General features: G+C 50.8%; 11 protein-coding genes across 11 annotated transcripts in view; 4 read left to right on the top strand and 7 right to left on the bottom strand.

Annotated features, from left to right (window-relative positions):
* Nucleotides 1-1,127, bottom strand: part of K460DRAFT_399326 (uncharacterized protein) — a gene marked incomplete at both ends in the record, with an annotated part of 3,197 nt that extends 2,070 nt beyond the window's left edge. Inside the window, one exon of the mRNA XM_040936236.1 lies at nucleotides 23-1,127. Within this exon, the coding sequence (XP_040782932.1) occupies nucleotides 23-1,127 (1,105 nt within the window). The remainder of the gene's footprint in view (nucleotides 1-22) is intronic.
* A 3,223-nt stretch (nucleotides 1,128-4,350) lies between these two features.
* Nucleotides 4,351-5,263, bottom strand: K460DRAFT_410962 (uncharacterized protein; the record flags this gene model as incomplete). Its single annotated transcript, XM_040937439.1, has 2 exons — nucleotides 4,351-4,987; nucleotides 5,049-5,263. The coding sequence occupies 2 exons, from the start codon at nucleotides 5,261-5,263 to the stop codon at nucleotides 4,351-4,353; spliced, it is 852 nt and encodes a 283-aa protein (XP_040782933.1).
* A 365-nt stretch (nucleotides 5,264-5,628) lies between these two features.
* K460DRAFT_399327 (carbohydrate-binding module family 1 protein) lies at nucleotides 5,629-7,080 on the bottom strand. The gene is made up of 4 exons (XM_040936237.1): nucleotides 6,550-7,080; nucleotides 6,451-6,458; nucleotides 5,743-6,354; nucleotides 5,629-5,686 (listed from the first exon to the last, which is right to left on the bottom strand). The coding sequence occupies exons 1-4, from the start codon at nucleotides 6,998-7,000 to the stop codon at nucleotides 5,633-5,635; spliced, it is 1,125 nt and encodes a 374-aa protein (XP_040782934.1). The 5' UTR covers nucleotides 7,001-7,080; the 3' UTR covers nucleotides 5,629-5,632.
* Nucleotides 7,081-8,258: 1,178 nt separating this feature from the next.
* Nucleotides 8,259-10,797, top strand: K460DRAFT_371559 (uncharacterized protein). The gene has a single exon (XM_040934376.1). It carries the CDS (start codon nucleotides 8,379-8,381, stop codon nucleotides 10,698-10,700), a length of 2,322 nt encoding a protein of 773 aa, XP_040782935.1. The 5' UTR covers nucleotides 8,259-8,378; the 3' UTR covers nucleotides 10,701-10,797.
* A 360-nt stretch (nucleotides 10,798-11,157) lies between these two features.
* On the bottom strand, nucleotides 11,158-14,812 carry K460DRAFT_297054 (uncharacterized protein; the record flags this gene model as incomplete). The annotated part of the gene is made up of 3 exons (XM_040929672.1): nucleotides 11,158-13,727; nucleotides 13,782-14,152; nucleotides 14,199-14,812. The coding sequence occupies 3 exons, from the start codon at nucleotides 14,810-14,812 to the stop codon at nucleotides 11,158-11,160; spliced, it is 3,555 nt and encodes a 1,184-aa protein (XP_040782936.1).
* Nucleotides 14,813-15,451: 639 nt separating this feature from the next.
* K460DRAFT_389921 (uncharacterized protein) lies at nucleotides 15,452-16,632 on the top strand. Its single transcript, XM_040935756.1, has 2 exons — nucleotides 15,452-16,009; nucleotides 16,087-16,632. Exons 1-2 carry the CDS (start codon nucleotides 15,657-15,659, stop codon nucleotides 16,304-16,306), a joined length of 573 nt encoding a protein of 190 aa, XP_040782937.1. The 5' UTR covers nucleotides 15,452-15,656; the 3' UTR covers nucleotides 16,307-16,632.
* Nucleotides 16,353-16,744, bottom strand: K460DRAFT_207024 (uncharacterized protein). Its single transcript, XM_040927235.1, has one exon. The coding sequence runs from the start codon at nucleotides 16,635-16,637 to the stop codon at nucleotides 16,398-16,400; it is 240 nt and encodes a 79-aa protein (XP_040782938.1). The 5' UTR covers nucleotides 16,638-16,744; the 3' UTR covers nucleotides 16,353-16,397.
* K460DRAFT_371562 (RNA polymerase I-specific transcription initiation factor RRN3) lies at nucleotides 16,648-18,984 on the bottom strand. The gene has a single exon (XM_040934377.1). The coding sequence runs from the start codon at nucleotides 18,879-18,881 to the stop codon at nucleotides 16,851-16,853; it is 2,031 nt and encodes a 676-aa protein (XP_040782939.1). The 5' UTR covers nucleotides 18,882-18,984; the 3' UTR covers nucleotides 16,648-16,850.
* A 110-nt stretch (nucleotides 18,985-19,094) lies between these two features.
* K460DRAFT_322952 (peptidyl-prolyl cis-trans isomerase H) lies at nucleotides 19,095-20,557 on the bottom strand. Its single transcript, XM_040930528.1, has 5 exons — nucleotides 20,328-20,557; nucleotides 20,148-20,256; nucleotides 19,849-19,994; nucleotides 19,648-19,785; nucleotides 19,095-19,597 (listed from the first exon to the last, which is right to left on the bottom strand). The coding sequence occupies exons 2-5, from the start codon at nucleotides 20,200-20,202 to the stop codon at nucleotides 19,391-19,393; spliced, it is 546 nt and encodes a 181-aa protein (XP_040782940.1). The 5' UTR covers nucleotides 20,203-20,256; nucleotides 20,328-20,557; the 3' UTR covers nucleotides 19,095-19,390.
* An 879-nt stretch (nucleotides 20,558-21,436) lies between these two features.
* K460DRAFT_410969 (uncharacterized protein) lies at nucleotides 21,437-22,829 on the top strand (the record flags this gene model as incomplete). Its single annotated transcript, XM_040937440.1, has 2 exons — nucleotides 21,437-21,612; nucleotides 21,671-22,829. The coding sequence occupies 2 exons, from the start codon at nucleotides 21,437-21,439 to the stop codon at nucleotides 22,827-22,829; spliced, it is 1,335 nt and encodes a 444-aa protein (XP_040782941.1).
* A 535-nt stretch (nucleotides 22,830-23,364) lies between these two features.
* On the top strand, nucleotides 23,365-25,994 carry K460DRAFT_371565 (HET-domain-containing protein). Its single transcript, XM_040934378.1, has one exon. The coding sequence runs from the start codon at nucleotides 23,698-23,700 to the stop codon at nucleotides 25,717-25,719; it is 2,022 nt and encodes a 673-aa protein (XP_040782942.1). The 5' UTR covers nucleotides 23,365-23,697; the 3' UTR covers nucleotides 25,720-25,994.
* Nucleotides 25,995-26,323: the final 329 nt, after the last annotated feature.

The following is a 26,323-nucleotide window of genomic DNA, read 5'->3' on the forward strand; positions in this document are numbered from 1 at the left end:
GGGAGGTCAGAGAGGAGACCACCTACTACATCCGTTGGCAGTCCAGCGGGCAGGTCAGATAGGAGGCCACCAAGTGCGGTAGGGAGTTCAGTTGGAAGGGCAGCAGGGAGGTCAGAAAGAAGACCACCAAGTGCGGTGGGGAGTTCAGTGGGGAGGCCAGAGAGAAGATCACCCAGTCCAGTGGGGAGTTCAGTGGGGAGGCCAGCTTCTGAGAGGAGACCACCTAGTGCGGTAGGGAGTTCGGTAGGGAGAGCAACAGGGAGGTCAGAAAGAAGACCATCAAGTGCGGTGGGGAGTTCAGTGGGGAGGCCAGGAAGAAGATCCCCCAGTCCAGTAGGGAGTTCAGTAGGGAGGCCAGAAAGAAGATCTCCCAGTCCAGTAGGGAGTTCAGTAGGGAGGCCAGAGAGAAGGCCACCTAGTGCGTCGGTCGGCAGTTCAGATGGGAGCGCGGGGAGCCCAGAGAGAATACCATCTGGCAGGCCACCTAATGCGCTAGGGAGGCCATTCAGAGCATCTGTTGGCAGTGGCAGGCTCCCCAATATATCTGTCGGTAGTGCTGGCAGGCCATCTAACGCATCTGTCGGGAGGCCACTTGGCAGGCCTAAAGCGCTTAGAGGTCCAGAAAGGTCACCCAATGCACCTGTTGGTACTGGTAGGCCGGAAAGGGCAGCAGGGAGGCCACCTAGCAGGCCGCCTAATACATCAGTCGGTGCTGGTAGGCCTGGCAATGCGTTGGATGGTACTGGCGAGCCAGCGGTAAGTGCCGATAGATTCAAAGGGAGGCCACCAGGAAGAGTGAGTGGCAATCCACCAAGTGGTTTAACAGCTGGAAGTCCATTTGGTTTCAATGGTTTAAGAGTCGAAATCAAACTCCTTAAAACGTTGTTCATCTCGTCGGCCTGATCTTGAATATTTTGCGGTACGTATGGTGCTAACTGTTGTATGGCCGGGCAGAGATTGCACGTCTCAATAATTCCGCTTGGAACCTGTCGTTTGAAGACATCCTCGCGTTCGGTCTTGAAAGTCTTGAAGCGTTGGTCCTTTGCAATCGCCGGAGCTCCGTTGATCGTTGGAGTGACAAGTAAAACCACGAAAAGGGCATGAAGAAGCCCCAGAGTCGAAGCCATTGTGTCGAAGTCTCGCCTATGATAGGCCGGTAATTTCTTGGTATTCTTCTTCTCTCTGTTAATATACTAGAATTTGTAGCATTCTTCTTCAGATATTTCGCATTCTTCAACCAACGAGCCGCTTTGTGAACGATACATTCCAGGCCTCCTCCATCATGTATCTAGTTTAAGGTGGCTAGGTATTCACGCCCAACGATCAAGGCAGCTGTGGTGGGACAGTCACAGTAAAAACGCGTCGGGACGGAGATGACGATGGTGCTAAGCAAGCATTGACCGTTCGCCACTGTAAGATGGTTTTGCAAAGAATGGGAGTGCTTTATTGCGCTTTGCGTAACCTTGTTGATGCACATTCCTACACGCATGATATACCTTCGTAAAAGTTTTGAGGTATTCGTATTGCATGTCTGTATCTTGATACATATAGTTCAAGAGTCAAAAGTTATTGCCCAGCCAAACATAACACTATCGAACACAGAAGCGATACTTGGAAGCTTCCCAGTGGAGCACAACTAACACCTTCCCCTTTGTGGCCAATTGGTGGACTATCACTAACTAACTACATCTCTTTTGGGACCAACGGGTAGGCTGTACCACATGTGCTTGGAATGAACGGTCTAAGGGCCCAGCGCAGTGGGTTGACAATCGGACTTGCGACCCAGTATCGCGGTACGTACGACTCACTACAGTAGATCTGTGGTCCTAACCACCAGTAAAGTACCACAAACAATTTTGACGTTCTATCAGCCCACTTTATTCTGGATTGTGGAAGATACTGTGCGCTTATACGCCAGCATGCAACAGGGGTTGGCGACATTAATTATGTACCAACGAACGTCGGTTATAGAGAGAAGAATAAGCACTGTACTGGAGATACACTATACATATGTCATTTCCCTCAGGCAGACGTAAAATTTATACTACCTTACTTCCAGCCGTTATTCTCAATCTCACGCAATTCGTTAACATTGACGTTACTTGTCCATATTAATCAATCAAGCATATATATGATTAGTCTCGTATGATAGTGCAACGCAAGGCATCGATCGGATGTCGATCGGATGTCGATTCTTTACAGATCAGCCCACGCTAAAGTGTGCGGGGACACATTCCTTAGATGACGGTCTAATACTGCTAGTTTCACATTCAAGTCCGCATCTTTCTTATATTAAAAAGTATCTAACGTGAAGTATGTTCACTTTGCTCTAAATACACTATGGTTGTACAATATTTTCTAAGAGACAAGGGCTAGATTTTAAAAGATAAGATTGAAATCTTGGTTTACACGTGGCTTCCCGCATGCAAGATCTCCTACGGCCCGCGTCAGATAGTGGCTACCAACTGCCCTTGCACGATTGGTCCGAAAAGGCGCCTCACTAAACTATTTGTATCCTTCTAGTCTCGTTCTACTATTCATGTCCAAGAAAAAATATAACGTAACGAGACGCCAGTGTCTTAGGTGGTTAGAGAATATCCGCGTCATCTATTAGTGTACAGAAGATCCCAATTTACGTTTACCTCTCAAGGATAAGCCGACGTGTCTACCTGCATTCTAGTGGTATAACATACAGTCTCAATCTAAATAATCTCACTTTATCCGTATCCCTTCGCCAACCCCGCCATGATCTTCATAAGGCAGTATAGCAAATTTTTCACTAGACAATGTATCAAGAAAATCTTCAAACCGCCGAAGATGAGTCACATACATGCCTAAAGTAGGTTGGATCTAGATTTACCAAAACCACTCTAGGTGGGTAGTATAGAGCGTGTGGCTTTAGATAGTTTCAGAGGTACATCGAACCTTTCTAACCTTGAAGCATAGTCTACCAGTGCAGCTCAATCGGCGAAGAGCGCAGGTTACGTTCAAAAAGTGGTAAGTAACTGCCAGGAATGTTTGTCCGCATCGATCGACGTTGCAGTAAGGCTCGCACATAGATCGGAATGAGAACATGGCACCATCGAAACAGATTGAGGAGAAGTCCGCGTGGCAACAATAGAGCTAGAGTCAGAGCTAGGAGGTGGCGTTGTACGTTTTACGGGGAGGGTATACTAGCGTCCCTGACCAAGAAGAGCATTTGAATGAGGGATAAATTGGTAGACAAGAACAGAGTGCAATACACCGACTCGATACCAATGTGTCTTACCACTATCACAGAGAAAAATAAGTTGGAAAGCCCGGAGAGCTCTCTGCAAAACCACAATCACAGCAAACTCCATAAACAGTTCTCAACCATTTAGTTCTACTGAATATGATAATGTTATCCGGAGATGGCCGCGCAATGCCTAAGCAATGGAACCTTAGCGGTTCTCAACGAGTCAAAACCATCATACCTCATATTGGTGATGCGTTACACATTTGAGCGCATGATAAATCCATCTAGTGTTAGTCACCTAAGCTCTAATAGTAATAAGCGCAAATAAAATGACTCCATACTCTCCGGCCTTCTCGCTGACCTTCGCTACAAAATGCACGTATCCTACCAACGCACCCGAAACCTGTCAGATCATCACGGTCCACGAGACCAAAATGCGGGGCCCACTGCTAGAAGCGGTATCTCGATCCCGGAATTTCGACCTTGTATACGGATTCAATAGATGTCGCACAAATGATGTAAGGGGAGGACACATTAGAGGAGGAAGGGTGTAAAGCTCACCCCGAGCTCTCCGCACTTCGTGAGGGGTATTGCGACTATAGATGGTACTGGCACCCGACGCAAAGCCTCGAGGACGCCCTAGTTATGAGTGAGAGAAGGATAAGAAGCTGTAAAGCTCGTGGAACTCTCTGCAAATCGTAAAAGCGGCATTGCAACAGAATAAACGGTACGGTACCGTGACTCAGTTTTACCGAAGCGTACCAAGAGGCAGTATTGAATACGTATCATGACATGAGTGACCAAATTGAATGTGATTCAATTTTTAATGAGGAGACCGATGGAAGATAAGCCTTCTCGTAGATAGGACCCAAAGCTGAACTAGTCAATAAATATGAAGGAGATTAGTCTGATATGCCGCATTCGCCGCAGCGCATGAAGGAAAGCAATCAAAGATTGTAGTGCTTTTAAAGAGGTAAAAATCAAGTGGACTGATCCAGACCAATGATTTAAATGCAAAGAAACGCTTTTCAGTCCAGTATTTCGTGAAGAAGGGATTCAGGTCCACGTCCGAAGCAAAGAAGGGATAGAAAGAAGCACAGTAGCAACTTCGTTCCTCGCCACCCATGTCGCATCTAGGAGCTCATTTCTGCGCCCTCATCACCACAATACACCTCATGCTCGTCGTGGAAGCTGACCTCGATGTCGTTGCCCTCCTTTTTTTTTACTTCACCCACGACCCATTCTCTCCACTGCGCACTCGTCCACAGTCCAGTCGGATCAACAGCTCGGTTGAAGACCATGACGAGACTGAGAGCATTTCTTGGCACCTCAATCCTTTTTAGATTGGGTAACGTCAGCCTTAGCGATCCGACGGAAATGTTAGCGACATATCCCTCGAACATCACAGACTCAAGCACGACAGATGTTATGGCGCTTTTCTGACCTGGTAGCAAGCGAGCCATCCATTTTGAATTATAGCTGATGTAATGATCGAAGACGAAGGTGTTGAGTTTGTAGCCGAGCGTAGCTGTCTCTGAGTAGATCTGGCGACAGACTTCTGGAAAGCGGAATGCGGATGGCGGGCATATTCTGTCTTCGATGTTCGCCGGAGCCCGGTATGTGGTCTTCATCCAGAGACTTTCTGTTGTCTTTCTGTAAACGACTTCTTCGATTTTGATGTAGTGGCCGCCCATAGCGAGGGCCCATATATGGTTTCTGATTTCGCCAGGGAGACGGAGAAGGGGAGAGTTGCTGGCATTACGTTTCACGCTATAATTGAGTCAATAAGTGTAAAGAAGAGAGGTGATCAGGTTGCCTAATGTGGACGTACATTCCAACCAGGTTCTCGGGCGTCTTTTCCATGCTGACTAGGCCATTCTCAAGGGAAACGACGGGTATGCTTTGGTTCTTTTGAGCTAGGCCTGATGTTCTCGATTTTTTCTTCCCAATTCCAGCCGCCTTAGTGACCTTGGACTTGGCTGACTTGGCCTGTAGAGCTCGGGGCGTTCGTAGAACCGGTGAGGATTCTTTCTTCCGAGAAGCCATATTGAACATTCAGTGGGTTTGTTGTAATTAGACAACGTAGAGATATTGAAATTATAGTGTTGTTGGCTTGCGCAAGTATAAGCACTCAGCAAAGTGAGCTTTCAGTAGCTTAGAGTGATTATGAACACTTAGTGAAGGTCCCCAGGCATGTATATGAGAGGGGAGTGAACGGAGTGAGTGATAGGAGACGCCAATGGTAATCAACATAAGAGCAAGTAAAACTCCAGACCATAGAGTGTGAGAGGACGGTAGTGAGAGAGCAATGGAAAGTTTGGGCTTATCATCTAGTCCAGCGCTCATCAGCCTGATTCATATAGCACTTGTGATTTGATGAGCGGTATCTTTTTTTTCTTGAAAGTGAAGGTGTATCTATAAGCACTGATAATAATATGGAGGCGACACCCCTTTGCAAGTATACGGTGACTATATCGCAGATCTGCATCAGTAAGGCTTTGAATGAAAGAAGAGGGGACACATACCTCGCAAACTGTACACCCCTTCCAATCTCTTCCACCACACTGATCCCAATGTTTCTGCTTACACGTTCCTCCACCACCTCCGGGTGTAGTCGTTGGTGTTTGTGTCGATGATGTACGGCTTGGCGTTAGGGTGGGTCGCAGCGTTGTCGAACTTGGTCTCGGTGGAGTTGGTCTCGGTGGCGTTGGGGTAGGTCGTCGCGAGGGAGTCGGTCTTGGAGGCGATGTACCCCCAAGGGTTGGCGTATCGGCATAGCTACCGTCGCAATAATAAGTGATTCCATTCAACTGCAAATCCTTCAGAATTGTGCTCAGGGCAGCTACTCCTGGTCCTTTGCATGACACGCCATTAGCCGCTTGTGCGTTCAGCGGATTGGGGTATTCGATGTGAAAGACTGGCTTGTTCAGTGCGACGAAATTTGCATACACCTGGCACTCGCCTAGCTGTGCACATTGCTCGTTGACTGCAAAATCCATGATTGGCGCCAGGTCGTTGACAATGTCTAAGCTGTTCTTAAGACCAATCTTCATGTTGTACTTCGCGGCTTCTTTTTGCATCCATCGCATGTAGTCGATCGCGTCAGTATTTTTGAGATTTAAGCCATTGTCATTTTGCTAGACACTGTTAGTTTATCATTAATGACTATTGTGGGCTGTAACTCAGTTGTCAAGCCGACTTTGTAGAAGGGTATTGGGGAGTGCTAAGCATACATATCCATCTAAAATTAAGTGTCAGCGAGGCGCTCATCATTTTCTGAAAATCTGGCCCTATATTAACAGAACTTGCAGGCCTAGAAGGAGATTATTCACCTGTGTTGTCCGGATCTATTGCATCGCATCCTTTATCAGCAGCTAGCTTGATACGCTTCGTCATTATGTTTCGAATCTGTTGACTACCTGTACGTAGCCACTTCTCATTCGGCCACTCTGGCAGTACCTTGCCCATATCTACAGCTGGAAAGTCTCTGTAGTCTTCCCTCCAATCTTCCCCAGTCCCGGCGCTGAAATAGCAAATCACGATCTTGCCCGCTGCTTTCAAACCCTTTATTGTTGACGCCGGGCTATCAAAGAGATCGATGTCCCAAACCGGAGCGTCCGTTGGTGGAAGAGGCATTTTGGACATGTCTGGTACACCTAGTAATATGATTTGAAACTTTTGTCCGCGTGTGAACGTCACATTCTGTCCAAGCGAAGGTATGACAAAGAGACCCGCCCAGAGTATGCAAGTAAGCAAGCCAAGCAGAGCTGACAATGTTTCCATCGTGGTTTTTGGAATTGGCGGAGCACGATCTAAGACTTAGACAAGCGACGAGAAAAGAGAAGAGAAGAGAGTGAAGAGTGAGGGTCCAGTGTCATGCGGCGGACTAGATCAACAAAAATTCGACGCCAACATCACGCTGGGTATATAGGCGGCAATAGGTTATGATCGCGGTGATGCTTAGGTGTTCGTTACGTACACTAGTCGACAAAATTCTATTGCAACGAGATTAATCGTTGTACGTGTCGCAGGCCTAAACGGTGCTTGGACGTATCCATATATCCATAAAGATTACACGGCCATAGGCGAGCCAACCAGGCTGAGCGGGCGTGTTTATAATGAAGGTCTGGTCACACCGGGATCTTATTATAAGGCTCGTTGTCGTGGCTAGACTGCGTAGAAGAAGCGGACAAAAGACATAACTCGGATCGCATTGCCAGAAGACTGAGGGATTTTCGGCTCGCTGTTAGGACTCAACAGAGCTTGGGAAAGTCGTTGAAACCACTGCGCAAGAGTCGTTCGGAAATGCCACTACACTGGGACGGAGATTTCCGAATCGTGTACGGCATAGGCTTAAACGTTCGGCAGATGCATATATGCGGGGAAAGCTTGATTCGTTTTTCCTCGTGGCCATGGCAAAAACAGCGTCCGTCAGGCTGATGGTCGATGAGCATGTTCTGGATGCGGCTAAATAAGGCGACAATCTCGAACCCGCCATATAAACGAGACCTAATGACGGTGACCACTAAGATGAGCTTAAATGGTAGAGTTCTTTTCACAAGGCATGTTGATGCTTGGTTTTGGAAGGATTCGAGTTGCACAGGACACTATTGTGTAATTAGATGAGCACGCAAGGTCAGGTTGCGATGAGAATTTGCAGGGATATGAAGCGTACTAGGCCTTGGATGCTGGTGTCATTGAGGGAGTTATTGAGGCTGCACAGTCTTCTTATTGACCTGGGAAAAGGCCATGATTCATCCCTGAGAGTGATGGCGTACCAGGCTCAAGAGCGCTGATTTTGAGTTATGAGACTTTGTTTCATCGTGTGTGGCTGGGCAAACGGGCTAATCTGCAGAGTAATGGTCCTTCTGAAACAGCCTAGCACAGCCTATAGCATTCGTTGCTGGTTTTTTGCTGTCGAGCAATTGTTACTGGTTGCTCCAAGTGATCGCTGACGGGATGACGAGAGGTGGTTATCGATAAGAATCAGTCCAAGCCGCTATCCGAACATTTTCCGATGTCGCGTCTCATGGGCTCATGAAATGTTTCGCATCTCTCTTTCGCGTGTTACAACTCTTGTGTATATTACCTTTGGTTCGGCAGTCCCAATGGGACACATTCTCGCTTCTTAAGACCTGTTCTATCATCAACGCGCCTGCTGATGCTTGCGCTTCGTCCACCGCGATGCCTTCTCCACTCCTTACGATATACGCAGACACGAACATTACGAACATTACCACGAGACATACCGACGTACATCAAACGATGGGATCCCACTCTTCACCGACCGATTCCACCTTCAAAGGTGTTGACTAAGCTGGAAGAAACTCGAGAAGCTGCACCTGACGATGCCTCACAACGAGTGGAGCGAGACGTGCTTCGCGACACGCAAACCTTCGACAGCTCACATAGAGAGGGGGACCTTTCGTGCCAGAAGGATACCAGTCGCCTAACTCGTTTATTGCGCCTCGCCCGCGACGACCCGGATGTTGGCCTAAACGGAACCTTCCGCGCATCGCTATGGGGAGCTTACACGCTGGCAAAGGCCTCAGATCCTAAAGTCATAGGTCGCCTATCAGACCGTGCTCGTGATTCTCTGTGGACAACACAGTATCTAGAATCTCCTGCCAACCGGAGTTGCAGGGCGCATCTCGAGCAGCTCTACCTCGATATGAAGCAGGTCGGAAAGCCGATGACAGTCGGGCAAAGGGCCCAATATCTAGAGAGCATGTTCCTCGGTGGGGAAGAAGAGCAGGCTTTGGAAAAGTGGGAAGCGGATCACAACCCACCTACTGATGGCGGGCGACAGGACTACAAGCCGGAACATCTGGAAGCGGGCGCCAAGCTACATGCACTCGCTGGTAACGTGGATCGAGCACGCCATATCATGGAAGAATTATACACACGATACCCCGATTGGAATCTGTCCGTCATGATGACCGTCTTTCGCGCGCATACTAGTTCGGGAATGGAGCAGCACCACGAGTCCGCGAAGGACATGTACATCGAGATGAAGGAAAAGAAGGGTGCCAACGTGTCCATTAACGACTACAATGCTTGGTTTATCGGCTTCCTAGAAGCGCGACACTTGCCCTACGCAAAGCAGTTATTCCGAGACATGGTCCAAGACGGCCATCTTACCACTCTCGGTACGGCAGAACAGGTCGAAGAAGTGCTCAAGAGACTTCACATGCTATACCGATTAGGCACCGACATCTCCAATATGACTAGTATTGCTCTCGATGCGCTATCTGTGCTGCCGGAGGCCTATCATGGCCATTTGTTTGGAGACTGGATGAAGTCTGCTGTACTTCACAAGGCGCCTGAGGCAGCCGCTCAAATCTTGGATATGATGTTTCAGCGAGGCTACAATCCCGAGACATTCCACTTCAACATGCTGCTAAAAGCACTTTTGCGTACCAAGGAGAACCCGAATATCTTGAAGGCGGAAAACATCGGCTGGCGCATGATTGACGAGGCTCGAAAGAGTACCAAGAAAAATCTCCCGTCAGATTCCAAGGCCGAGTTCATAAACAAGAGACGCATACACAAGATTGTGCCCGTCCCCGAAGCCTCGAGAACAGTCCCCAAAGCCAACGTAGCGACGTTCGCCCTGATCATGCACCACCATGCCAAGAATCTCCAGTGGGAACACGTCGACTACCTCTCCCGACAGCTCAAGGAAACTACTGTGGAACCCAATGCGACGATTATGAACGTCCTCATGGACAACAAGTGCCGACAGGGCGCCTACGCCGAAGCATGGATGATCTACAAGACGCTCACTGAACCGCAAAAAGGCAGTAAAGGCGTCTTCCCCAACGGCGCCAGTATCCGCTGTCTATGGAAGATGCTACGTCTCGCACTCGGCGACCACATCACGCGCGATGACGCCAACCTCCCCACGCCGCGCGAGCTGTTGGAAGAAACGGTAACCTGGTTGGTACTCAGCCGCAGCCGCTACGACGCTGAGCGATTCCGCACAGGCCTAGCGGGCGCAGACCACGGCGCCATCACAGCGCTGATGATGCATTGTTTCAGCTACGTGCAAGACCTCCCCGGCAGCCTGGTCGCGCTACACGTTCTGCGCCATAAATTCGACATCTTCCCCACTGACAAGGCGGCGCAGATACTTCAGCGCCAAATGGCGTGGGTCGACATGGCGCGCGAGTCGGAGTCCGTCCGTTCCCAGTATTCCCATAGCCGCAACAACAAGAGGAATAATATCCGCATAGCGAAAGTTTATGACACGCTGCTCAACCGGAGGCTCGATAGGATGAATCTTTCCAGCGAGGAGTACGCCGCGTTGAGCGATGAACAAATCGGCGACGTGGGCTTGGATTTACTCTCTGAGTTTGTCCGCGTGGTGCTCAAGAGGAGTTATCCACCAGAAGTGGTCGAGGCCATGATCCAGGCTGCGAAGAACGATATTGGGCTTCCCGAGCTGCGCACGGGAGATATGGATGCCTTTGAGGTTGCGTGAGGGTGTTTGCATTTTGTTCGCGTCTAACAATTCAACTGTATAGAACAATTGTATTATACTGCTAAGATCATTTCAAGAATATCAACTGTGTGACAATATAATATCCTGAAATTCTTCATTCATACTCGTGTCATGTTGTCAAATGCACCCATCATCAGAGTTATCAAGTGCACCTATGCGCTGCAAGAATAAGCCGCAACAACTCTAAATGTAACTATGTTTGCATTCCAACGACATCATAGCTCAGCTACTACTATCGAGGCAATTACGCCTCATCGTCGTATTGAAGATCACTCATAACAACCGTGATATCCTATGCAGATGCACATGACTTCCCACGCATAAATGCCAAAACTGCCCATCCTTGCATACCATGTCAAGAGGCCTAACCCGGTAGTTTTATTTCAAGAAGAAAAAACGCCGATCCAAATATCAAAAAGCCATCTCATGCACTCACTCATCGTGATCCTCTCAACCTCACGGTGCCCTGGTCCTGACCGCTTGACTCCGCCGTAGCGGACCCTTCCTCCTGTACCTCATTCAACCGCATTGCCCGAAGCAAATCTCTACTCGCCCTCGTTCCGTCCCTCAACTCCATTGCACTCTTGAGCAGCAAATCTTGCATAACCCTCGGGTCTGCATCTGCACCCAACAAGGCCTCTGGAGCAGGCCCTCTAGGAACAGGAAACTCGACTAGAGGCTTACCATTCGGACCGACGCTAACTGTAGATTTGCGAAATTGGTTTTGTGATGGTGGTTCGTCGTATGTGGAGTCTGAGGAGTAGGGATAGGTATCGTCTGTGTCGGAGTCGAGGTTGTACGTGTTGTTAGTGAGAGTTGTGGATGTGGAGTCAGTCCGCCGCGACGAGCGCAAGGGTGCGAAAGATTGATAGCGGCGCTGGTTCTGGAGCGTGAGACGTTCAAAGTTATCCCATAGTTCATCGACATCTTCTTCTTCGAGGCTAGTGTCTGTTGTCACGCTCATCGGCGGCGACTGGTCGTCACTACTAAGTCCGTATGCCATGGTATGCGACCAGCCGTCCCAGATGATTTGCTGAGAGCGCTGGTTGCTGCGATGGTACTGGCCGCCTGCGATATTGTTTGGAGGTGGTTTGGTATGGCTCTGTACCTGGCTTGCCGAGCTTACACCACGGGCGTGCATGCTCGGGTGATGCGGGTCCTGATTCGTTGGCTTGCCTTGCTCATCATACTGTTGAGGAGTCAAAAGACCTGGAACAGCATGATTCGGCTCAGATTGGCTCTTCATGTGGAATGAAGCGCGGTGGTTGTTCTGCGAAAGCTGCACCTGATCTTCGAGGTTGAAAGGGTTATCCATGCGCTCTGTTCCCGCGGTGTATGCCGACTCTGAGCTAGCGGTCGATGGCCGGTAGTCTTCGACCGTTGCCATGTCCAGGTCGATCATCGAAGTTCGCAGTGGAGATCCAGGTGCCGAACTGATCTGAGGGTAGTCATCTATGGTCGCGAGCGGTGCAGTCTTGGCATGCCGAAGGCCTGGTTGGAAATTGGGAGCAAGGGTAGGCGAAGAAGAGAGACTGGAGTCGTCCTTTGAGTGCGTGCGACGCTCTTTCCCATCTGGGCTACCCATAGGAAATGCAAAGTCTCGAGTTGAACTGTTTTCCTCTGACTTAGGAAAAACCCACTCTTTTGTTTCGCGCCGTCGGGACGTGCGACTCCTGGGCGCCTCATTGTTAGCTTCAGCCATCGCTGCGTCAAATGTCCACTCTACTGTGCGTCGATTTGGTTTTTGGGGCTGAGCTGGGAAAGACCATTCCATCGTCTTGCGGTTCGATGGTTCTTCGGGAGGGCCAGGGAAGGACCACTCCATCGTCTTGCGGTTCGGCTGTTCCGTGGCAAATGACCATTCCATTGTCTTGCGGTTGGGCTCTTCATTCATACTGGGAAACGTCCATTCTCTCGTTGCTCTTTTAGTAAGCTCATTCTCGTCGCTATAGGCCTCTTCTTTAAACGCCTCTTCTTGTTGTTCCTCCTCCTCCATCTGCCGCAGTATGCTCTTCACTCGATTCGCTTTGATGGTCGGCACCTCGCCAAGATCTATACTGGGTATATCGTCTACTGAGGGCATTGAGAAATCGAGATCAATGACTGTCTCCCGGTTGGGCGCGCCGGGGTTGAAGTCTCGAAGCACCAAATCCGAAGGCGGCCGCCCGCTGGGAATGTCGGATGCATCGATCGCGCTGTATCTGTACGGTGTCGAGTTTGGGTCGAACAGCTTGTTCAGTCTCTTCTGTCCCCGCACAATCGACTCTTCTTTGAACCTAGCTTGCAACTGTTCGAAGCGGCCTATGTCTGCAGGCGGCATGCTCATGCCGGTAAAGGACTGTCCTGCTACTCCACCGGCAAACGGATCAGTGAACTGCGGTGCATGTTCTTGTTCGAACTCCTCGGAGGTACTAAATGACCAGTCATCGTCATCTTCATCCTCAGGTTCTGGGGCGAGCGGATCAGGCGCTTGGGCTCCAAAAGGATTGAACAGAGACTGGCGTGCGCCACCCTGATGCTCCCAAGCATAGTACTCCTCAACTAACTTGACGAGCGTGGAGGTGGGGTACATCTTAGTGCTACCTGCAAGATATGGATGCTCGAGTATCTCGTCAGGGGTAGGCCGCGCATGCGCTTCGGGCTCGAGGACAAATGCGACGAAATCCTTCAATTCCGGTGAGAACCGATCGCCTTCAAGTTCGGGAACTCCAGCTGTTGGCAAGTCCCACTGTACTGTTCGGTGAAATGGCGGAAACCCGCAGGCCATCTCAAATACAGTACAGCCATAAGCCCATATATCGACTTCGTTGCCATAGGAGATCTCTTTCGGTTGAAGTAGACTGTGTGGATCTGCATCCTTGACCCATTCCTTTTGAAGCTCGGGTGCCATCCAATTAGGTGTGCCAACGATTGTTGATCGCTTGGATTTATGCGGCTCAAGCGTATTGGAGACACCGAAATCACAAAGCTGCACGCGGCCATCTTCGAGAATAAGAACGTTGTTGGCTGAGAGAAACAATTAGCGGGGTTCCAGAAGAGAATATGAGGGATGATCCATACACTTTAGATCTCTATGCAAGACACCGGCTTCGTGGATGTACTTTAGACCGAGGGCCAGCTCACGAGCGATCGGGATAATGAACTTCTCCGGCAGGCCAGGTCCAGGGTCTTTGAGGTTCATCGTAGGCTTCATTAATGTGTTGACACTACCACCACTGGCATACTCGCTGATGATCCAAAGCTCGTTGTGTACCGGCCGTGCTTCTTCGATAATATTGACGTACGGCCGCGCTTTGCTGTCTCTCAGTTGCTGGAGGATGTCGATTTCTTTTAGTGTCTCTGACAGGTTCTTGGTAGTCATTTCCTCGTAGTCGACCTTATCGATGTCAATGATCTTGATGGCGACTTGTCCACCCGAGATCCTGCTCTTGCTACAATGCTGTTAGCCTCATCCAGTCAACCTGCGACCTTACACACCCTTTAAAAACGCGACCGTATGCGCCCTTGCCAATGAGTTCGTAAAAGTCGTATGGTGGTGGCTCATCACCACTTCGCTTCGCTCTCTCTGCGACCAGCACCGCCATTTCCTTCGCCTGCTGAATTGCGCGGCCCTTTGTACCACCCATGACCGGCGGTTGCAGCCGTGTTGGCTCCATGTTTGACAGCTTCTTGTCTACACTATCCAGTCTCAGGTGTTCAATTTGGCGATCTTGCTCAAACGGCGACTCAAGTATCCGTTCCAACGGGCTCTCTACGGCACTGCCTAGGCTCCCAAAGCTCGGTGCAGTGGGTATGGGCGGAGGCGGGCGACTGGGCGGAGGTGGGCGTTCAGATGGGGACGAGTTGTTCGTGGGATCAGAGGTAGAGTACGAGTGCCGTATAGCAGCGCGTTCGCTTCTCGACTTGCGGTAGCCGGGGACTGATCGAGCTGTCGGCAGGACCGATACAGATGGCGAAGGCGACGCAGACTCGAGCCTACGTATCGGTGTAGGTGGCTGGAATGGGCTCCTATAATATGAAGTTGGACTCGAAGTCTCTCGCTTCTCAATCGAAGTACGAGATGAGCGACTCGGGCGTCTTCGTGCTTTCATTGAATCTGTCAGCTTAGTCCACGAGAAAGCGCGACCCGACCTCGACTTTGGTGTCTTCTTCCCCGGCGATGCAGGCGGCGTGAGCTCGCCCATAGGAATAAGGTCGTCGACATCGCTCAGCGAGCGCGTCAACTTAATTATCGCATCGTCGTCCAACATGACAGCGCGGTTTGAAAGGTTGAGGGTTATGGGCGCATTGGGTTGTAGTAAACAGAAACTGCACTCACGAGTTTATTTACTGTGCTTAGGTACGTAGCGAGAGGTGAAAGCAGCTCATTGCGGGCAGGTCGCGTGCGGTGTGCAAAGAAGCGGAGGTGTTCGTCGACATTCACAGACCCGCACTGCGGAGGCTGTACAACCCTATCAACGAGGCACGTTGTCCGTTCGAAACGTGGGGAGGAAAGTTACGGTCTAAAAATTACGAATTGAAAAGTATTTGGCTACGAAAGAGAGGGGTGTGGAGGTTCCATCCGGTGTATCCTCGAAGTCTGGTTATGTGAAGCACCACCAAGGGTCTGGAAGTCCGTTATGGCGCCGATCACGCTAATGCAACCTTAATGCTTTCGGGCAAGCGCGCCCCGCGACGTTGTAATGTGTCGCCCTGACATCATTAGCGCCACATTGAGCATCACCGTTTGCCAACTTTCTTGTTATCGTCATCCATGTACCCTTGCTTCTTGTACGGTCGAGACCTATTGTAGCGCTTTCTGTTTTTCGGCGTTCTAATCTCCAACTTACCATCAAATTGAGAGACCAATTCACAATAGCTTCCTTTCCATCCTATCTCTCCATCATATACAGCACCAACCGAAACACAAACACACCAGATCCTTCAAACTCCAAAATGGTATCTCAACCCATAGGAACGAAGAAAGTCCCCGTCACATCAGCGGCGAAGAAGACTCATGGCAAGGCTCCAACAAACACAACAAGAGCGATACAGCCAGCGAAGAAGCCTATCCCAGCTCCCTACAAGCCCACCACGGCTCTTCAGAAGAAACCTACCACAACAGTAGGCCAGAAGAAGCCTCTCCCAGCCCCAGCCCCAGCCCCAGCGAAGAAGAACCCACCACAGCAAAAAAGTTGGCTCAGCAAGGGCATCGGCGCTGCGGCGTCTGGTGTTGGCAACGCCGCTGGAGCTGTTGTAACAGCGGCGGGTAACGGCGTGGCTGGTGCAGGCAAAGGCGCCGGATCGAGGTAAGCACTCACATACCTTCGCCCACGAAAGACTATCGCTACAATAGAACCGAGATGCTAACAAAACGCGTCAATAGCATTGCAAACACATCTCGCTCCTGGGGTGACGTAGTCCGCGAATACGGCAACTCGCTCAAAGACTTGACCGGCGCGGCAGGCAGTCGCGCAACCACAAAGACCAATCCTCTTGGTTTGACTACGAGCGGGGTGGGCGCAGCGGCCAGTATGGCGAGCAGGCCGGGTGTCACGGGGAGCTCGACGAGGAGCGGGACAGCGGGGAATCCGCTAGGCTTGTAAAGTGAGGTATCGATGGAGAAGGTGGACATGTACGATTGGAATGTTGTGCGTAAAGTTAGCTGCATGTGATGATTTGTGTCTGGTTGGATTGTTAGTTCTTTGGCGTAAAGGGTATTGGGTTGGCTTTGAGACGATGGAGATACGACTTTATAAATAAAGGCGTAGCATATGGTATGTTAAACCTGTGCGAGACTGTTTTTATGCTGGTGATGCAGGCGTCCAATAACGTAGGAGCTAAGAGGCTTCCACAGAGTCGTTCACTTCGCGTGGCAGACGAGTCGATGAACGTAAGTAGAAACACTTGCAGTATGTAACAGCGAGCGAACAGCATGTCTAGGATAGAGGTGTATCAACTTTTTATTTGCTTTCAGCTAGCATCAAATCACCGTATATGTAGCACGTACTATCCTATGTGAACCATCAATCATGAGCAAATCAAGTGAAGAAACGAACCAGATAGTCATCCCATATGACCACTAGCGCCAAGCAATGCGACGCTTATGTCCCATCCCGAACCGTAGTAACGCCTTTGTAAAGTAAGAAATCACAAGCTCGTCTCTGTGCTGCCGTCGTCTAGATCATCGTGCGGAGCGGCACCGACTTCATCCCGATCAGAGTCGCTCTCCTCATCGTCGTCATCATCGTCATCCTCCTCCTCTTCTTCTTCGTCGTCCTCGTCGTCCTCGTCTCGTTCCACCGTCATACCAGGAACCGGCTTCCACTCCACATAGTCCTGTGCCAACCACCTCTTACTCCGCGGCAGGACATAAGGATCGAAAGGAAAGTATGCATCCATCAAGAACGTGTCTTCGCCTTTCTTCCCGTTGAGCGCCGTTTCTCGTCCGCCGATGCCATCCAAGTATCCACTGGCCAAGGTCCGTGCTAGTCGGACGCGCTTATTTGTTTCCATGATCGGATAGATGTACATGAAGCGGAGATGGTGCGCCATGCGGGCGAATTGAGCGACGATTGTCGGTGCACAGATCTTGAGAGGGTTGAGTCTACAGAAGATGTTGCGGCGTATAATCTCTTGGGTCTTGTTGTGCCACTGAAAGTCGCCTTCGTTGTATATGATATCTTCGTCTGTGGGTGGGCTGCCGTCAGGAGTGACAATGATGTCTCGCCAGCGGAAGCAGAAGATGTACAGCAGCGCTTGTGAGATAGCGTAGTATGTGCTATAACGACGCAGATCAGGGCCTTTACATGTTGGCTCGTGTGACATGCGCAAGTTCTCGAGATGGTGGCATAGGAGGTCGAACACGTCACGAACAACCGCTCCAGAGACATGCGCACCACGGGCGATGAAAGAGGCGAGGTAAGCGGCGGCCGATGCACGAAGAAGATGAGGTCGTCCCTGATCGAATGCAAGATGCGAACAGCAACCCGCAAACCGCTCGATGAGGTCGTTAGAGGTTTGACTGAAGTGAAATAACACGAATTGTGTATGCCGCGAGCGATATGTTGGTAGTATGATGTTGGCAAACTGTGAAAGGAGGCTTTCGAATGTTTCGTCGATCTCGAGTAGATCACCCTTTTCGAAAACTGAATCGTAGTAGGAGAACTGGAGATCCATGACAGTGTCAAGCTTTAGCACCACGTCTCTTACTTCTTTCAAGCGTTGTTCCTCCGGTTCCAGGCTTTCGTCGCTCGACACCGAGTCGGTATCGCTCAAGTCGTCGTCTTCCTCTGCGTTGTGAATAGCGTCTCCCACGAGGCGCTCCTCGACGTCATCGTCCAAGTCCTCCATATCCACTTGCATCTGCACATCTATTCTGACCAGCTTGTCCGTTACAAGCGACAGTATCTCGCCCTTTAATTCCGGGCAGTATTCCGTGACCCTCAGAATACTACGGATGTACTGCACATGGGACTTTGCAGTATCGTCAGAGAAGGGGAAGGTTGTGGCAAGAACAGGCGCTAGGAACGTGCTAGCCATTGGGGTCGAACGCAGGATCAGCTTTAGGGAGTCGTGCATCCGGGACTGCAGGCGCACTGGTTGTACAGGTGGGTCGTCTTGCTGCCTAGCGGTTGTCGATGGCGCATTTAGAAACATGCTCACGAGCATCTGAAGAACTGTCGACAGGTATCCAGGCTGTACTGACAGCAGCGAGCGAAGGAAGTTGCGGTAAGAGCGCACAAAGTGCTCGTTGCGGGCTATCCAGCTGCAATCGATCACGGCGTGCACCAAGCCTTTGCAGCTGTGGTCGAGTAATGGCGCACTGTTGGTAAGTGCGATGACGTATTTCTGGAGAAGCCCTGACAGAGGTGCACTTTCAGAAGCCGGCGCCTCTCTGAAGAGTCCTCTGAGGGTATCGTAGGCGGCCTTTTCGCCCGCCGCATGCTTCTCTATCGCTCGCCGTACCTCCTCGCCCACCAGTTCCAGGCTCTTATCATTCTCGTCAGTCAATATCCGTACGTCGACTTCGGGATCGAAGGTGACGCGGCGTCGCTTGAGCTGACTTGACACTGTGTTTTCGGCGTCGGAGGAGTTGTCGACATGTCTGCGCTTGAGGCTGCCGCCTGCGCTCGGAGGGACGATGCCAAGGGCTCTCTCAGTTGAGGCAAGAGAGACCATGTTGAAGGGAATGTGATTGGCGAGGGTATTACATCAGGTCGGCAGTGGCGTGAGTATGATCCAGGACCTGGCGGTGTTGTCCTGGTGAAAATAATGGTGAGGGCGGGGATCAAACGCACGCGACGATGCTCAGCGGCTAGTAAATGGATGAGACTTTTCAGCGGGTCGTATTATGTAATCACCACGACTTTCACCATCATAGACGAATCAACAAGCGCCAATTGCATTTGATTGACACTCTCATGGAAGCTGTAGTTCTGTGTCTCTTACAGAAAACTACAAGTTTGCTGTACACGCTTGCTATCTGACCTCGACCAACTTCGACCCTCATTGCGCTATTGGCTGAAAGCAGCATTTACCAAGTGCTGAGCGTCTGGCAACAACGGGTTATGACAGCATAAAGCTCTCTCATGGCGTTGGCCCCTCTCTATCACCTCAACCTACGCATAGTGTTTCCCAAGGGTACAGCCATCTCTTCATTAAGAAAATCAATGGTAGAATAGTCATGCTCACATTTCGCCGCACTGTGAAATGGCGATGTCCTGCAGCGGCTTTCCCTCTGGATTCGCAAGCGTACGGGTATTCTCAATCTTGGTGACGACGTCCATGCCCTCAATGACGTTGCCGAAGACGACGTGCTTGCCGTTCAGGTGAGGCGTTCCGTTCTTGGCGGTGATGATGAAGAACTGACATCCATTCGTGTGTGGCCCAGAGTTCTTGACTTGTTTTAGACGTGCTTGGAAGAGATAAGGGGTTGAGCACTTACTGCCATGGACAAGAGACCGGGCTTGTCATGCTTGAGGGTGAAGTTCTCGTCTGCAAATTTCTCGGTGCCGTAAATGGTCCTTGAGCCCGTGCCATTGCCGTTGATGAAGTCTCCGCCTTGGATCATGAATCCTTTGATCTGGTGGAATTAGTATGGACTGAGCATGAGATACGGTAGCCTGAAGTGATTCAGGGTACTCACCACGCGGTGGAACTTGCAACCCTTGTAGCCTTGTGGCTGGCCGCGACTATTCTTCGTCTCTCCAGTGCAGAATTGACGAAAGTTCTCAGCAGTCTTTGGCACTACATCCTTAAACAACTCGATTTTGATCCGCCCCAACTTCTCCCCTGTTAGCTCATGTCAGTACTGGGTACTCGAAACGAGGGGCGGGCCATGATTCTGCCCAGCGAAGCAGGAGTAGAGCCAAGAAAGACGCGTGGGCACATAACGCGGGGGTGATGAGGGGTAGCGACACCATGCATATAGAGAAGAGAGCATACCTCCTAACGTGACATCGAAGAACACGATTGGGTTGTCCTCCATAGCGTCGGCCATGAATGTGGCAGTGCAGATATTCCAGCAGCAGCAGGGCGGTTGATTTCTACAAGGCTAGATGACGTTAGATGGAGTTGTACGGACATGGCTGCGCTACACGAGAGACAACGCGGCGGAATTCTTACCGAAGAGAAAAGAGCTTTGTCCAAGTTTAACGTTTTTTTCCTGCCTGAAAGCTGTCACAAGTGCAGCAAAGATCGCTCGAGAGGAGCCAAAACGTGCAGAAGCAGGGAAACGCTTGAGCTCTATAGGACGAATGCGGCGTAGCGCTGGGGTATTAGCCCTGGAGGGTTCCACTTTCAGAGCTACGCAATGCCTGACACTGGTCAACCGTCGGCTGGTGTGTGTGTGTGTGCGACTGTGCAAAGGAACGAAGCATGCTGATGAATGATGCTGACGGAGTCGCTCTCGGGCCTATTCGCAGTAATCGCCGGCTCCTTTCGGCCATGCCCAAGAAGAGAGCAGGTTTCAAGATGTCACACGTCCAAGGGTGGGATAACAAGCAGACATGACAGTTCACGACAGGTCCATGTCTACCTTCTCGCACAATCGTCCTACATGACCCCAAAAATCCCCTTCAAATACTTGCAAGCACAAGCCGTTGGCGGGATTGCCGCAAGGCCGGAAACTGCCATCATATTATATCTTTCCCAGCTCGTCGCTATTGGTCGTCAGCCTTGGCCTCGTTCTGTCCCGCGTCGCTAGTCCTGCGGCCTTTATCCTGCCCTGCTGCTGCTGCTGCCGCTTGCCCTCACAACCTCGACCTACGTCTGCATTCACTTGCACAGCCGCATACCCAGAGGAGTGCCCTCGCGACCCCCGGATCGCATGGCCACCGAAGCCATTCTGCGTATTCACCACTAGCTATTGTGGCAACCCGATCCGCTTGAACAATACGAGGCCCGGCCTCTTCCCCAGCCGGCCCTGTCGATCGCCACGCCCGCAGTCGTCGCCGTCACCACCTCACCAACTAGTCCACCCCGTTTGAGCGACCCTAGGTTCGCCACTTGGTCCTCGAATTCATTGTATCGAGTACAACGCTCGAATTGCTGCGACAGACATTGTCTTGCCGTACCACGCCGTACTCTCTTTGTCGGTCTCACATCGATCCAGGGCCGCTTCCGCATCCGGCTCCGCGTCTCTCTACGACGACGAATATACTTAGCTCGACCTTTTCAGATCGCTGTCGCCTCCTGTATAGACATATGGAACGGTAGAAACACTGCAAGCCACCATGACAACCTCCGCCACCTACGCCTACCCGTCATGGCCGTCGTATAGCGCGCCCTCGCCCAGCGCAACAGAGGCAGTAGGGAATAGCAACAGCAACAACAATAGTAGTGGTCCGACAAGCTCGCCGCTCCTCTTCTTCGTTGCTCTGGGCTTCGGTGTCGTCTTTACAAATCTCTGGTACGGCTCCACCAGCCGCCGCTGCGGACCCTTTTCTTCTTGCTGACACGCTACTTAGGATCATCGTGGGCGTCAAATACTGCTTCCGATACAACCGTCGGCGCGCCGCTGCAGCCGCCGCCGATGGCGAGCCTATCGACCTCACGACCATGCCTCGGCCGCACAGAAGGAGAAGGGAAAAGAAGCTGATGACCATGGACGAGGTCAACGAGCGGTTTCCACTCACCAAGTACAAGCAGTGGAAGTCTAGTCGCGAGACGGAAGGATTGCCATCTAGCGGGGGAATTGCGACAGCACCCCAGAGCAGAGCGCAAAGTTTGAAGGATGTCGAGGGCGTGATATCGACAAAAGATGAAGGCTCTAGTCATAGGCCAGACACAGCCCTTTCCATGGCCCGCGAGGATTTAACCATGCCAAATTCATCTACACAAAAGCCAGAATCCCCCAGGACAAGCGTGGATGCAAAGGACAAGGACACGGAGAAGCATGTGGAGAAGCATATTGAAGCAGAGAAGTCTGCCACCACCACGACTGAGGCAGTGGAGACGAGCAATGCTACTCCACAGGTCAACGCTCCTGAGCGTGAAGACGACTCAGATGATGACGACGATCCGATTCGAACTGCTGCTGCACCAGAATTGTTGGCTGAGCCCGGTGACACTTGCGCCATCTGCTTGGATACCCTGGAGGACGACGATGACATCCGAGGACTCACTTGCGGCCACGCTTTCCACGCCAGCTGTGTAGACCCATGGCTGACGAGTAGGCGAGCCTGCTGTCCACTCTGCAAGGCAGACTACTATGTTGCCAAGCCTCGCCCTGAGGGTGAGGTCGACCCTGCCACCGGTCGTCGTTCAGCCGCAGGGCTCAGGTCACCAAACTCCCCACAGGCTGTCTGGACTACTACTCGCGGTAATCCCTTCTCCCGATCCCGGGTCATCATCATCTCTGGCCCTGGTGGTCAGCAAAGCCAGCGTGTTGACAGATTCGGGCGACTTAGTCGCCCTGGTAGGCCAGATCGCTCAACCACTGCAGATGCTGGGCAGCTGTCGGAGCAGGGCGTTGGCAACTCTAGTTGGAGATCTCGGTTGACGATGAATCGAACGCAAGGTCCAACGTTTTCAAACTGGTTTGGCCGCAGCCGTGGCAATGCGAGTGTGGACAACAATGCGCCAGCCCAACCCACCCCAGGTCAGCTCGAAGCTGGCAACAGGTAGTCGCTAGACGACACATGCTTACCACCTCACTCACATATACCCTCACGCCCCTCACGACTCCCCATACCGCCTTCCCTATCTAGTTCGCGCAGACTATCTCGCTGTCTAGCTCTATTGATCGCGACCTATTCATTTCCGGCGTTACTCCCAGGTTTTTGAGCAACTTCATTTCGGTATTTTCGGTTGCATATTATCTCTCACAAGTAGAGTGGGCGGCTTGGCTGCATCATACCCGGTATAGGTACGGAGAATTCCCACATTTCGGAGAAGGGGGTTATGGATATGATCCGTTGCAAGGGAGCATTTCGTAATGGATGTTCGGTCATTGGATTTGGAATATGGGAGGAATTGTATATGAAGATAGACCACATAGGATCGAAATACCATTTATTGTAGCATGTTCAGCAAGAGGCCATTTGCACCTTCCTCCAAAAGACGCAACTTCTTGGAACAGCTAGAGTGGCGCGGGGCAAGACATTGCGAGGCAAGAGCGCCGATGACCCTTCGACCTCCACTTGTCTTACTTACTCTTCACCTCACATCGCACTCCATCTCGGAAAATTATTCTCCGCACCTCGATTTACGATGCAACCACACGAGTTCAGCCGCACTCTTTCAGCTGCACTCATGTGTTCAGCTGATCTAACGCCATCTAGCAAGACGCGGCGCGGCGCCAAGGATGAATGCGACTCTGGCTAGACTATGTATATTCGAGTCCCTCCGATCTAGGTAGGTGGTACTGTACTGGCATTTTCGCATGAGGGATTCTTGGGGTTAGGTTCAGTGCCCCTGTTTTCTCTTCTGTTCCTCTACTCTACCTTGCGGTTCAGAGCAACCATCCAAGACTCCACTTACTACAGTGGACAACATGCCGTATCAGTATCAGCCTCTACCAGTATCCGATGACCCAGGAGATGTGTACATTCGTCTGCTTGAGCTCCACAGAGGTTCCCAAAAAACTGGACCGATTACAGGCCAGTTATACTCGACGCTTCTGTCCAAAGCTCCTGCTTTTCACGCCTTATCGTACTGTTGGGGGACATCCACACGTACTGGTACTATCCACATTACGAATTCGGCTCCGCCTCGAGATCTGGACAATGACAACACTCTCAGTATTCCTACCGCATTGATTCCGTTCTTGTATCGAACACGCGCCCGAGCACTTTTACAACCGCGTACGCTGTGGATCGACTCAATATGCCTGAACCAAAAAGATACCGAAGAAAAGAATATTCACGTGCCGAAAATGAGAGAGATCTACATGAAGGCAACATATACGGTCAGCTGGTTGGGACCGGAAGCTGATGGTAGCGCTCAAGCATTGGAATACGCTGACAGACTGAGCAAAACGTACAGGTTGCATATGGCAGAACAGAAGCTCATAACCCTCACACCTGAAGAAGAGAAGGAGAAGGACAGCATCGAAAAAGTACAAGTCAAATTGGGCGATCCTGCACTAGACGCCATGTTCAAGCTCCTAGATCGGCCGTACTTCGAACGGGCATGGATCGTCCAGGAGATACTCGTCAGTCGCCAGGTGTACTTTATGTGCGGAAATCATTATTCTGTGACTAGCTGGGAAGCTCTCCTCGGAGCATTCTTATACCTGGTACAAGTCCACCCTTGGACATTGGAGTTTTACTCTGGACATAGAATCCGGCAAGTCGTCGCTCTGAGGCTCAGCGAGATGGACTGGGAATCCTCGATTGATATCGAATGGTTCAGGACGATACTCAGGCACAGGTCGTGCTTGTCTGGCGATGGCAGAGATAAAGTCTTTGCGTTTTTTGGACTCAGGTGTAAGCAAGCACTGGGAGATTTGGGTATTACACCAAACTATGATATGACTACGGAGGTTTTATATACACAGTTAGCAGCACGGGCGCTAAAGAAGGGTCAAGTCGTAGTGTTGCATGTGCCTCGAATTGTTATAGGCAAGGAGCAAGAGGAGGATGAAAACTTTGAGAAAATATGGCTCCCATCATGGGTACCTGATTGGAGATACACGGAGGAAACCCCGGACTCGCTAGTCAACGCTGAAGGCCTTGCAGCTATGGACCCAGACTACTGTGCGACAAAGGACTCAAAATTTTGTCTCAGCTTCGACAGCCCAGCGTGGAACGTATTCGACAAGGGAGCAGCGCCCACGACATTACCGAAATTGATCAAACTCCGTGGACTCACAGTTGCGCGAATCACCCATCTGACACGCCGTCGCTGGGAAATTCAGAAACCAACTGGCCGTCAGACGCTGGTAGAACAAGCCCGTGTCTTGCAATACAACCAACTTCAAATCCATGAGTGGGAGGCGGTCTTTCGCCCCTCCAGGCCCTCGCAACTTTACGTTGCAACCGGCGAGTCAGTAAACACGGCCATGTACGAGACCTTTATGGCCGGCTCGTCACAATACACCGTGGAAGTAAAAAGGGCAGCTACCGCAGCCTTTGAAACACGCCAACGATTCCTCCGCGTTCTTTACAGTTTTCACCTTCATGGCTTCCTCGTCTGTTACATTTTCGTTGTCTTGGCCGAGCGTCTCTTCCGTCGATTAGGTTATGCGAATCCAGAAGTGCAATTTAGAATGATGGTAATGCACATGGCGAACCGCAAAGGGGCCCGAATGGTGAGCGAAGGCGAACTGGGAACAGACTATCTCGCTCTTGTGCCGAGCATTTGCAAACTTGGTGATGCGGTCGTGTTGGTACAAGGCGTTAAAGAACCGCTTATCTTGAGGCCGAAGGGCGAAGGGTCGGTTCAAGTCGAGAATGGGAAGGACAAGACTGTACGGACGTGGGAGCTCATTGGGGATTCGTATGTTCATGGAGTCATGAAGGGGGAAGCTTGGGAAATGAGGAAGGGCGAGTGCGAGGATTTGTGGATTGCTTGATGAGAGAGGAATGTAGACATGGAAGATACTTGTGGTACGCCTCGACCAACCGTACACGCTAGAAGCCCCCTTTTCTACACGAGGTTCAAACTCCTCTGAAGTCTTCTCTTAGGCTTATCCTATCAAGGCGCAAGACACCTTTCCCCTCTTCCAAGTATGACATTGCAGGCGAAAACAAAACAATACAACGGCTCTAGTCTCGGTCATTCTCTGTAATATATGGTCTGATCACAAGCAATAGCGTGCTGTTTAGTAGGAGATGGCTAATACTCGGCACTCGCCACCCTTTCACCAAAGAGACCAAAAGCGCAAATCTCGTGCCCTACTCACGTTTATTTTTAGATTGATGAAGGTGCTAGAGCAAAGTGATATTGGGTCTACGTTTTGTGGCGTTTGCTAGCGTGAACTGTCATCAGTGACAAATAGCCACTCATTAGTTTATTGTAAAGGCTTAATTCTTCGTTCAGATAGATTGCGTCTCGTGGAATGAATGCATTGAAAGCGTATGGGGTTTGGTGTTACTTTTAGTCTGATGATGCGGTTTATTTGGTGCCGATGGGTGGGCCAGGTAGAGCGAAGACACGAGTATTACATGCTGACTTTG

Source organism: Cucurbitaria berberidis, assembly GCF_010015615.1.
Source record: "Cucurbitaria berberidis CBS 394.84 unplaced genomic scaffold K460scaffold_7, whole genome shotgun sequence".
Lineage (NCBI taxonomy): Eukaryota > Fungi > Ascomycota > Dothideomycetes > Pleosporales > Cucurbitariaceae > Cucurbitaria > Cucurbitaria berberidis.

What these genes read in the sequence shown, in the direction of transcription:
- K460DRAFT_371559 (XM_040934376.1), top strand. Translation starts at nt 8,379, where the DNA reads ATGCTTGCGCTTCGTCCACCGCGATGCCTTCTCCACTCCTTACGATAT.
- K460DRAFT_371565 (XM_040934378.1), top strand. Translation starts at nt 23,698, where the DNA reads ATGCCGTATCAGTATCAGCCTCTACCAGTATCCGATGACCCAGGAGAT.
- K460DRAFT_207024 (XM_040927235.1), bottom strand. Translation starts at nt 16,637, where the DNA reads ATGCTGTTCGCTCGCTGTTACATACTGCAAGTGTTTCTACTTACGTTC.
- K460DRAFT_399327 (XM_040936237.1), bottom strand. Translation starts at nt 7,000, where the DNA reads ATGGAAACATTGTCAGCTCTGCTTGGCTTGCTTACTTGCATACTCTGG. An exon ending in AGGGGTGTACAGTTTGCGAG is followed by an intron (nt 5,687 to 5,742) that starts GTATGTGTCCCC and finishes TCTGCGATATAG; the next exon opens with TCACCGTATACTTGCAAAGG.
- K460DRAFT_322952 (XM_040930528.1), bottom strand. Translation starts at nt 20,202, where the DNA reads ATGGCCGACGCTATGGAGGACAACCCAATCGTGTTCTTCGATGTCACG. An exon ending in GTTGCAAGTTCCACCGCGTG is followed by an intron (nt 19,786 to 19,848) that starts GTGAGTACCCTG and finishes TAATTCCACCAG; the next exon opens with ATCAAAGGATTCATGATCCA. An exon ending in CCGGTCTCTTGTCCATGGCA is followed by an intron (nt 19,598 to 19,647) that starts GTAAGTGCTCAA and finishes AAACAAGTCAAG; the next exon opens with AACTCTGGGCCACACACGAA.
- K460DRAFT_389921 (XM_040935756.1), top strand. Translation starts at nt 15,657, where the DNA reads ATGGTATCTCAACCCATAGGAACGAAGAAAGTCCCCGTCACATCAGCG. An exon ending in GGCAAAGGCGCCGGATCGAG is followed by an intron (nt 16,010 to 16,086) that starts GTAAGCACTCAC and finishes ACGCGTCAATAG; the next exon opens with CATTGCAAACACATCTCGCT.
- K460DRAFT_371562 (XM_040934377.1), bottom strand. Translation starts at nt 18,881, where the DNA reads ATGGTCTCTCTTGCCTCAACTGAGAGAGCCCTTGGCATCGTCCCTCCG.